General features: G+C 36.9%; 1 protein-coding gene across 20 annotated transcripts in view; it reads right to left on the bottom strand.

Annotated features, from left to right (window-relative positions):
• MLLT10 (MLLT10 histone lysine methyltransferase DOT1L cofactor) overlaps nucleotides 1-12,166 on the bottom strand; it is a 230,032-nt gene that overhangs the window by 21,075 nt on the left and 196,791 nt on the right. For all 20 annotated transcript variants that reach the window (XM_062210551.1, XM_062210549.1, XM_062210562.1 and 17 more), the window contains one exon: nucleotides 11,547-11,725. In XM_062210551.1, the coding sequence (XP_062066535.1) occupies nucleotides 11,547-11,725 (179 nt within the window). The remainder of the gene's footprint in view (nucleotides 1-11,546; nucleotides 11,726-12,166) is intronic.

Raw genomic sequence — 12,166 nt, 5'->3', positions numbered from 1 at the left:
ATGCTCTCTCCCACTTTCCAAGAATATTACAACCTTAAAATGTGGCATTTTGGAGCAAATCTCCTATACTCAAAATACTATTACTCACTGGGCTGAAATAATTTTCAGATTTAACAGAAACACAAATTTTAAAGTAGATTTCTTGTTCATGAATGAAATTGAGCATAAGCTTTATCAAATGGAATCACTGCATAATTATTTTTAGAACAAAAATCTAGGAAACAATTACAAAGAACCAAAACACTTCTAACATAAAGAAGCTGAATAACAGCAGAACAAAAGATGTGGGACACTGTGACATGTATAACTGCACACAGAGACAAAGATGATATAGTACTTATAACAAGCAAATATTACAGAGAATTAACTATGTTTTTGGATAGACTCATATCCTGACATTATATCTTGGCCTTTAGCCAACTTATTAACCATGAAAACTGTACTTTTACAATTCATAAAAATAGTGGCAAAATATAGAATCCTCTCCTTGCTTATCATTGTTTCAGATAGTGTGTTTCATACTTCACATTATAATTATGGAAATCCAATGTGTCAATTTCTGTGTTTCATTTTTTTCAATTAAAGCTACATACAAAGTCAATGCACTTTTTCTTACAAAGTCCTGTTTAGCAATCAATCACCCTTCAGTAAAAGGTAAAAGGTTTACTCTCTAGTCTTAGCTACTCACAAAATAACTTAGAACAAGAAAAATAAAAAATAAACCTGACTCAGATGAACCAGATGTCACCAGACCATGTGTTAAATAAGTCTCAGATACCACAAACTGAAAAATTCCTTTTGCAGAGCCAATTGACTCCTACTATAGACACAATTCTAGAATCAACTAAGCATACAATAGAATAGAGGCAGAAAATTAATTAGAAGGAGGAAGAAAAACTAACATCTTGAGAAAGCTTGTTGGCAGCAAGAAGTAACAGCTAACAGCAAGAGAGGAGAGAATAAAAAATGAGTAAGAGTGAGGATGCTACAGAGTATATGTGGAGGAGGTGGGGAGGAGCTAGTCCTCAAAGAACTGGTACCTCTAGATGCCCTAGCACCTGCAAAGCAAGCCAACATGCTTAGCCTTCTGTCCTTCCATATTTGTGCAGTCATCTCTGTGGTAAAATAGCTCAATTTTAACTAATACTACACCACTTAGAATGTTTCTTTAGCTCCAAATACAAGTCAATAGGTAAGACTCAAACTATCCAAATCCTTAGAAGTATACTTCTTGTAGGAAGGGTCCCTTCTGCTAAGGACTTCGTATTTATATTTATTAGCTTAAAATTTCAGAAGGCAGAAATTTTCTGGATCAAGTCTTCCAATTATCTTATTTTCTCTATCATTGCAACCACTATACTAAAATCAAAATAAAAAGCAATAAAGCATATGACTATAAACAGACTGAAAATAAAAGTTAAAATTTTAGCACATCACAAATCAGAAAACTCTACTTTTAAAAGATGACTAGGCAGAATTAAAATAAAATAAAATGAGAATATTATCTTAAATGATCTATTTCCCAAGCTATTGAAATGGTTAACAACAAAAAAGCTGATATTTAAAAAATTTTTAAATTTTGCACTTTAAAAAATTACTACGTTTCCCCAGTAAGACACTTTCAAAAGAGAAATCAAAACAAGTTATTAGTTTTACTGAACAGAATTGTTTTGGAATACTAAAACATCTAGTCATTCTACATTAATCCTGCTGGAAAACTCAAGTTATGAATATCATTTTAAAGTGAGTAGCCAGGGGCTAGCATTGTGGTACAGTGGGTTAAGCTGTCACCTACAATGCCTGCATCTCATATAGGCACCTGTTCAAGTACTAGTTGCATCATTTCCAATTCAGCTTCCTGATAATGTACCTGGAAAAAGCAGAAGATAGCCCAAGTACTTGGATGCCTGCCAGATACACCTGCCATATGCATGGGAGACTCAGATGTTGTTCCAGATTCCTGGCTTCCACTGTGCCCATTTAGGGTGTCAGCCAGAGAATGGATGATATCTGTCTGTCTCCCTCTCTGTGCAACTCTGCCTTTCAAATGAATGAATGAATGAATGAATGAATGAAAGGAGCGGGTAACATCGTTACCAATGACTCCATAAATATCTATCATGACTCACCAAGGCATGAAATAATATTTGGAATTGGTTAATGCTGGGTACCCTTGATGATCCTTTCTGTTGATGCCTCCAGACCAGGGGAAAAAAAAAAAAGTCCACATTTTTAAAGTTCTCACAACTTAATAGCAGAAAAGATGGATAAGTGAGAGAACTGAGAAAAGAAAGATTACTTTAAAAAGTATAGGCAAGAAGTCTAGTATTTTTTAAAGCTCAAAAATCATTGTCATTAACAAGTGAAAGTACTAAGATTCAGAGAGATGCAAAGAAGTCCATGTTAATAAGGAGAAAACAGTTACGAAGCATAAAGTGCTCTGAGAGGGTTTACAGAAAAGAAATCTGGAACAAAGAACAAAGGAAACCTTACTACACATGCACTTCTCTACAGCATACTATACATAGGATATGGATTTACAAAGTGCATTGAAAGTGAATTACTAATGTACCGTAAGTCTGCTTCAGAAAATAAAATATAAAGCCTAGAAATTCTTTTTGGAGGAAACTACCTATATTTTATGACATTTCAATTTCATTATGCTCAGGTAAGAAAAATGGCTATTATGGATAGGTATTCTTCTTGGATCTATACTGACAGTGTAAGAATAGAATTGTTGGGGCCGATGCTGTGATACAGTGGGTTAAAGCCCTGGCCCGCACACCAGCATCCCAATGGGCGCCAGTTCTTAGCTCCACTTCAGGTCCAGCTCCCTGCTAATGCTGCTGGCAAAGAACCAAAGGATGGCCCAAGTCCTTGGGCCCCTGCATCCATGTAGGAGACCAGGAAAAAGCTCCTGGCTCCTGATTTCAAATCAGCCCAGCTCCCACCATTGTGACCATTTGGGGAGTGAACCAGTGGATGGAAGACCTCGATTGCTCTCTGTCTCTACCTCTCTGTAACTCTATCAAATAAATAAAAATATATTTTTTAAAGAATAGAGTTGTTGACAGCAGAAACTGGATGAAGGATATTCATGATATACGTGAACTCTTGTACTGTGATTGCAACCTTTCTATACATCTAAAATTATTTCAAGATAGTAAGTAACTACTGCCATAATAAACTTCTGGGTTTTTTGTTGTTGTTGTTGCTGTTGTTTTTAAAGGCAGAGTTACAGAGAGGCAGAGATAGAGGGAGACACAGAGAAGTCTTCCACCACGGCTTCATTCCCCAGGCTGGGCCTATCCGAAGCCAGGAGCCAGGAGCCAGGAGCTTCTTCTAGGTGTCTCACATGGGTGCAGGGACCCAAGGACTTGAGCCATCTTCAGCAGAGAGCTGGATCTGAAGCGGAACAGCTGGGACTCGAACCAGTGCCCATATAGGATGCCAGCACCACAGGCAGAAGCTTAGCCTACTAAGCCACAGCGCTGGCCTCCAAACTTCTATTTTAACCAGCAATATATGATCTCTTAAAAAGCCTCCATAACATTAATATTGAAAAAGAAACCACTTCCCCTCAAGATCGTTTTTAATATTTAATCTAACATTCTAGTAAAAACTTCACTAAGAGTAATATTACTTTATATAAGGACCCAAGAACAGAAGATCAAAAATGAGTTGAATGATCACTGAAGTAAATCTAAAAGTATGTTTAGGTGTCCACACTGAAGAATACGTTATTTAAAAACTTAGAGTAACAAGGTACTGAAATCTAGAAAAACTGCAAGTCTCTTATAAGACTCAAACAAATAAATACAGTATTTTTTAAGTAGTCTGACATACCACATAGAAATATGAACAAGCCTGAAATTTCACCTACTAATGTTCACCTCTTATATTTTAAATTTCTACTTAGGACCACAGAGATATTTTAAAAGAGCTCTAGTTGTAAAGCAGCATTTCTACCAAATTCCTAGGCATCTGGCTCCTTCCAAGGGAGTTAGTTATATATAGAAAGCAGTCAAGCTAAGACTATTTAATTATCTGAATATAAGACTTAAAAGTGGGTATGTTTTGGGTAGATTTTCCCTCTCCCTAATGTTGACAAAAATATAATTATAAAGAAAAACAAGAAGAATTAGGCTTGAAAGAATTATACCTATGAAAATTTCACATTTGCAAAGTATTATAGCAATAAATCATCTAGAGGTAAATTTTAAACTTCATACTTCAATCATACAGGGCAAGTTGTAGCAAGCATTTTTTAAAATGCACAGTTAACCTATCAATAAACATTAAAGTCAGATGATTAAACAAGCCTAAAATATAGCAGCTTCTTCTTTAGGCTCTCCAGTACTAACATTTAAACACTTCTCTTTTTTAAAGATGTATTTATTTATTTGAAAGTATGAGTGACAAAGAGAGGAGGGGAGGCAGGGAGAGCTCTTCTATCAGATGGTTTACTCTTCAGATGACTGCAACAGCCAGGAGTGGGCCAGGCAGAAGCCAGGAGCCAGGAGCTTCAGCCATGCTTCCCACTAGGGTGGCAGGAGCCCAGATATTTGAGCTATCTTCCACTGCTTTCCCCAGGCCATTAGAAGGGAGCTGGATAAGAAGTGTAGCAGGGGCCAATGATGTGGCATAGCAGGTTAAGCCTCTGCCTGGGTTCAAGACCCAGCTGCTCGACTTCCGATTTGGCTCTTTCCTAATGAGCTTGGTGACTGGGCCCCTGCAACCACTTGGGAAACCGAAAACAACTCCAGGGACTCCCCAGAAGAAACTCCAGGTTCCTGGCTTCAGGTGGACTCAGCCCCAGTCTTTGTGGCTATTTAAATGGGGAGGAAATCAACTGATGGAAGATATATCTCTTTCTTCCTCTGTTCTCTCCTCCTCTTTAACTGCGCTTTTCGAATAAATTGGAAAAAAAAAAATCCTGCCATCATTTGGGCAGACAAGCCAAATGAAAAATTAAGTTTACCTTTAAAAACCAAAAAAGGAGCTGGCTTTCTGGCATAGTGGGTAAAGCCACCACCTGCAGTGCCAGCATCCCAAATGGGGGCCAGTTCAAGAGCAGGGCTGCTCCACTTTCCACCCAGCTCTGTACGATAGCCTAGGAAAGCAGTAGAAGACGGCCCAAGTCGTTGGGCCCCTGCTCCCACATGGGAGACCTGGAGGAAACTCCTGGCTCTTGGCTTCAGATTGGAACAGCTCTGGCCATTGCAGCCATTTGGGGAGTGAAATGAGCAGACAGAAGACTTCTCTCTCTGCTTCTGCCTCTAACTCTTCCTTTCAAATAAATAAATAAATCTTTTTTAAAAAAGTTAAAAAATTAAAAAAGTAAAAGAAGTTGAGCAGCCAAGACACAAATCAGTGCCTATATGGGATACTGGCATCACAAGTGGCAGCTTTACCCACTATGCCATGACACTGGCCCCTATTTTTTTATTATATTCATTACAGAATTTTACCAATTATACTCTGATATTAACTGTGGATATATTTCAGAGATTAAAATCTATTTCCTTAAGAAAATAGATTGTGGGGCTGGCACTGTGGTATAGCAGGTTAAAGCCCTGGCCTGAAGCGCCCAGCATCCCATATGGGCGCCAGTTCTAGTCCTGGCTGCTTCACTGCCGATCCAGCTTTCTGCTATGGCCTGGGAAAGCAGTGGAGCATGGCCTAAGTCGTTGGGCCCTTGCACCCACGGGGGAGACCCAGAAGCTCCTGGTTCCTGGGTTCGGATCGGCGCAACTCCGGCCATTGCGGCCATCTGGAGAGTGAACCAGTGGATGGAGGATCTCTCTCTCTCTCTCTCTCTTTCTGTCTCAATCTCTCGCTGTAACTCTTTCAAATAAATAAAATCTTAAAAAAAAAAAAAACGAAGAAATAAAACACAGTATATAAATGCTTCATTATAAAATAATATTTGAATATAAATATAATGTAATGAATTAAATGGTATTAAACATAATTTATGTATTTTTTGGACTTGCAAACATGGTATGTTTGACCAGAATTTTCCAGGAAAAGTATAAATGAACATTAGACAGGGACTGGAGAACAAAGGAAAGTTTCATATAGTCTCCTGCTCCACTCAAACTTTACACTATGAAACATATTCTGATAACAGACCCCATTTCTGTGTCAGCTACCACCAGAGTAAGGCTTTAATACTCAGCTTGTGATAAGAGATGAAACCAAGTGTGAACAACATTCAGGTCCCATGAGTAGCCTGACTGTTGAAGCTGTCAGGTTCAATTGCATCATTCCACATTACTCAATGCCCCAAACTGCTCCCTAATTGTTAAGAGCTTAACATATTCAAAACCATTGTTTAGGCTAATGCTGAAATGCCCCACAACTGAGTTTTCATAAAGTAAGGAGGGATTAAAGTGTAGTTAAACAGCTACTGAACATTCATGATTGGACAACAGGACTATACAGAACAACAAACCAATTCTAAGTAGGTTTCTTAATTGGTTAATATCTAATCAATATATCTTTTGTTGGAACTATGAAGATAATTTTAGATCTAGAGAAGAAACTTAATCCACAGGTGAACCTAAAATTAGCTGGCTAAAATTAATATATTTACATTAGCATATTATTATGAGTTTCAACAGAAAATAGTAATATTTTTAATAAAGAAAATGTTTCTATACAATTTATTCTCTCACTGGTAATCAAGCTGTTTTGGTAAGAGTTGAGATTAATTCATTAACTTTATGCATTCATCACATAACTGTAATGCAGGTAGGGCAGGTACTTAAAGGCATTCCTACTTGAGATATGAGGCTAACAACAACAACAAAACCCAATTCAAGGTAACAGTATTGAGTAGCCAAAGCTTCTGTAACTCAGGAACTCTGACACAAAATGTCTATTGTGTATTGCGTCATCAAAATAAACACAGAACTCTTAACAGTGGTTTTCAAAGTAATGCCTCTTACCAGGAGAGGCACACAGTGGGAAGATCATTTTTAGAGTAATTTATTAGTGATTAGAGGGCAGATTAAGAAATTGGGCTGCCCTGATTCCAAACTCTGTTCTAACACTTACCAGATATATCACTTTGCACCAATACTTAATCTTTTCATCATCTTATAGCAGTATTACAAAATACTTATAAAAACTTAAGAGTATTTTGCCCAGAAAAGTAATTTTGTTACAAATGTAATCCATTATGAAATTACTTAAAACAGATGAAAGTTTCACCTGACTAATCAAATGCAAATACAAATCCCCCCAAACTTGGTTGGATCTGTCTGGAAAACTGAATCATTTTCTCAAATAGTATGAAAGTGGTCATTATTAGTCATCACCTGAAAAGAAATCAAAGACTCATTGCCACAAATATGCACATGCACACACAATTTTCAAAGGTGATAGAATTAATATATAACAGAAACCTGTAAGATCTCAGTCACTAAACTATATCTTAACATGCTGAATTCTGCATTTACTAAATACTGTATATCAATCTTGTAAGTTTATGTTAATTTTAAACCAATATCATTTCTTAAAATAGTAACTTGGGGTAGAAAGAAGAAACCACAATTACTGACATGAAAACTGCATCCAAAACTAAAACTCAAATGAAAAATTATAGAACACAATTCTTTTTCATTACATTCAATCTTAGATTACTGTATGAAAGAAATCATCCTTAAAACAAAAACATTTCTATATTCCCAAAGACAGAACAGAATGAGTACAGAACTGGAGGAATAGTGAGATTTCAAAGGCAAAAATAAGGCCGGCGCCGAATAGTGAGATTTCAAAGGCAAAAATAAGGCCGGCGCCATGGCTTAACAGGCTAATCCTCCACCTTGCGGCGCCGGCACACCGGGTTCTAGTCCCGGTTGGGGCGCCGGATTCTATCCCAGTTGACCCGGGAAGGCAGTGGAGGATGGCCCAAGTCCTTGGGCCCTGCACCCGCATGGGAGACCAGGAGAAGCACCTGGCTCCTGGCTTCAGATCAGCGAGATGCACCGGCCACAGCGGCCATTGGAGGGTGAACCAATGGCAAAAAGGAAGACCTTTCTCTCTCTCTTTCTCTCTCTCTATCACTCTGCCTGTCAAAAAATAAATAAAAATAAAATAAAGATTAAAAAAAAAAAAGAAAAGCAAAAATAAAAAAGTATGACATTTCTAGAGAAACTGATTTATATTCCTATTCATGATCTTACAAACCACAATCACACAGACAGGAGTTTTAGCTATCAATACTGCTAACAAACTATGATTATATTACTGAAATACTAGCATATAGTAAAGTGAGGTTTCTATAAAGTAATTACTGGTGAAAGAACAATTACACTAAAAACATTTACAGTTAAGGAGACTTCTAAAAGTTCATGGAAAATGTCCATGATACTAACCAAAAAATAATGCCATTATTCAACAGAATTTTATACAGACTTGTCACATATCATATAAAATGAAAGGATTGCATATTTAAGAATATGAAACAAGGTTATCAGCGTTAAGTTTTCTTTTTTAAATTTGGCTGCTAAGCATCAGACTCCACTTTTCTCCTCCATTAAAAGCACAAAGATCAAGCTGTTCTCAGTTTGTAATTTCTTTCAGCTCTTTCTGTTCTTGTTCTTACTTTCCAGGAAACAACGCTTAACACAGCAAATAAGCCACACAAGAAGTCTACCTTATTTAAAATCAAGAGCAGAAAGAACAGGAATAAAATTTTTTATCCTGCTAACATCAATATAATCATTATAAATTACTACTTTCTTTAAGTTTATTTTGGGGGGACTATGTGATATTATTCAAGTTTAATATTTATGTTCTCTATTAATATTTTTAAGGTATTTGCTAACTACTGTGATGTTTTCTTAATAATTAGGACAATAATTCTAGAATTAACACAGATAATTTTCAGTTACCATTTATCTTATTTTATATAAACTTTGTCATTTTGAAACAAAGATTCAATTGCCAAGTACATCCCAATTTTACGAATCCTATCAATTCCATCTAAATATTTTTTATCCTTTCCCTTGTACACTGCCTAGAAAATTTCACATTTTTCACATTCAGTACCATTACTATTGTCTCAGGCAGCTAAATTGAAGTAGTTCCGCACTCAGTTCAACTGAGAGGTCAATGTGCCTCAGTTGCCTGGAGACTGATGGTTGCTACAGCAGCACCAGATAAGCCAGGCTAAATAAGCTTCAGCTTGAAGGCAGAAAGCATTTACTGCTAGACAGAAATGTAGATGTGGTTGTCTCAGCATGCAGCATTTGAATCTAACTGGATGATCATATTTGTAAGAGACCCATCTTACTGAAACATGGAAAGGGATAAACAGTGAAGGTTTTAATTGGTCTGAATCCTGGATTACTTGCAACTATGATTTCTTTGTTCTTCAGTTGAGTCACATGTTAAGTGGAATTCTCCCTCTAGCTATAAATTTTTCTTCAACACCACTTCCCCCATCCACCTCCTTAATGCAACCCCCAAACCCACAAACATAATGAATGAGAAGAAATGAGATTTTGGCTTAAATCAGCCTGGAATTAAGCAGAATAATTAAAACAGATTTTTTCTAAAGACAGAAAAGAAAAACGCATATTGAAACATGTTCACACGAAATTTTTTCCAAGGTTATAAAGTTATCAACAACTATACTTAATTAAAAGAGATAAAACTACTTCTAATGGCCATTCTTTCATATATCCTGTTACTCTAACCACCCTGAGCCTCTGTTATTATGGCTACTTTACTTTTCTAGCAAAAGGAGCCAAAGAAAAACTCTTCTAAAGTAATCAAACTCTCCTTATTCAGGTTGAGAGGTTCACCAAATAGTTAACTTTCACCTCCAAAGACGATACTACTAATCATGCCATTGATTTTCTGTGGTGAAGTGTCTGTTATTTATTTGAATACCTGTCTTAATTAGAATGGTGATTGCTTATACTGCACCATTCATACATGCATTAGAAATAATCTAATGCTGTGCTTTGATGTACACAGCTTACAAAAAATACTGAAAAACTGTATGTATGGGTGTATTCTAAAGGTCTGTACAGTGAAAATTTCACACATATACATAAAACTCGAGTTTACAACAACTAACAGAACTACTTAATTAGTTGTTTATAATTGGACACTTGTCACAATTTCCTGGAAACATTAAAAGACTTATTATGTAGAGCTTAGGAGAAGTGGAAGTAAAATTACATAGAATTTCAAATAATTTAAAAACTACATACTTGAGGAAACTTAAATTATTGCCTTTAGGGAAGTGGGTGGAATGAAGTGAGTATATGTGCATGCAGCATTGCCCATTACTGTCCTGCTTGGAAAATTTAAAATTATGATTTTTCATACTTGATTCTTGTTAATAAAATTACTTTTGTTGAGACCAAAACTGTGCTGTGGCAGTTAAGCCACTGCTTTTCATAACCATCCCACTTGTGAGTGCTGGTTTGAGTTCCAATTACTCCACTTCTGATCCAGCTTCCTTAATGCAACTGGAAAAGCAAGAGAAGATGGCCCAAGTACTTGAGTCCCTGCCACCCATGTAGGAGACCAGGATGGAGTCCTGGGTCCTGGCTTCAGCCTGACCCAGACCTGACTATTGTTGCCATACAGAGAGTGAACCAGCGGATGGATGGAAGATCTCTTCCTCTCTATGTCTTTCTCTCTCTCCATTTCTCCCTCCCCCCCCTTTCAAATAAAAAAGTAAATCTTTAAAAAAAATACATATTTACTTATTTATTTATTTGAAAGCCAAAGTTACAGAGAGACAGAGGCAAACAGAGAGACAGACAGGTCTTCCATCCGCTGGTTCACTCCCCAGATGGCTGCAATGGCTGGAACTGTGCCTATCCGAAGCCAGGAACCAGGAGCCTCAACGGGGTCTCCTACATGGATGCAGGGGCCCAAACACTTGGGCCATCTTCTGCTGTTTTCCCAGGCCACAGAAGAGAGCTAGATTAGAAGTGGAGCAGCTGCAACGTGAACCGGTGCCCATACGGGATGCCAGCACTGCAGGCAGCGGCTTTACACGCTATGCCACAGCGACAGTCCCAAGAAGCAAAATCTTTAAAAAAAAAAAAATCCTACAGACTATTTTGATCTGAAGTTGAGACAAAAGGGGTGAACAAATAAGAGAAATAACATTTTCACCACTACTGAAAATATTTTATGAATACTGTGTGATACTAAAAGTTATAAAAGGCATTTTAATAAACCACAAACATCCAAAATTGATTCATACTGAGTCCAACTTCTTTTTCAATAAAAGAATAACAGTTCCCCTGAAAACACTATTTTACCTCATAAGGATAAAATTAGCAACCCAGGTATTGCAAACAATCAGCTGGTACACGTAGTCCCAATTGTCCTCTCTTATGATTATAATACAAAATGACTATTGTTTCTACTAACAAGTTAACATACATTGAAGTATTTAAAATATTCCTACAGAAAGTCCCTTTTTATGTGTCTTTAGTCCAGTCACAATGGTTCTTCAATATTATCAACTCCTCTAGATGTCACTTTGTAGCATCACAGTAATTTACCTGAGTTGTGGCAACAGCAGGGGTTGCAGTGGAGGCAGCTGAGGGAGACAGAGCTCCCACTTGCTGCAGATGCCCAGCAGACTGCTGAGGTACGTGAGAACTGGAAACAGGAGTACTAGATCCTGAGCCAGACACTGCATTTGGAAACGATACTGCTACATCATTGCTGTTGTAAATACCTGCAAGAAAAGAAATTGTATTTAAATATAACTTGACAGTTAAATTTGTCAAATACACAATATTAAGCAATAACAGAATATATACACTTCTTACTGATCCTTCCTCCAATTACAAATTATTTTGCTTTGAAAGGTGGGAAAAAAAGTACCAGAGTAACTGAATGAATAAACACTAACTTTTCATAAAACACTGTCCAAAAGAACCTAAATCATTTTTTATTTGGCAAAAATGCTTTTGTTAGTAGGGACCGCATCAGGAAGGGCTTTGTAAAAAAATATATCAACGGTTTTAGGAGTTCCTAAGAGTAATGAAAGGTTTCCTAAATAGGAGAATGAAGCAATTAGAGCTGCATAAAAATCATCTGTAAGTGTTTGAATATGCAAATTCAAACACATGATTAAGGATGTCTGAAATGCAAAGAGATCTTATTCTATACAGAG

This window comes from Lepus europaeus, chromosome 14, assembly GCF_033115175.1.
Source record: "Lepus europaeus isolate LE1 chromosome 14, mLepTim1.pri, whole genome shotgun sequence".
Lineage (NCBI taxonomy): Eukaryota > Metazoa > Chordata > Mammalia > Lagomorpha > Leporidae > Lepus > Lepus europaeus.
Note: the sequence above shows the minus strand (reverse complement) of the source record. Positions and strands in the feature narration are given on the sequence as shown.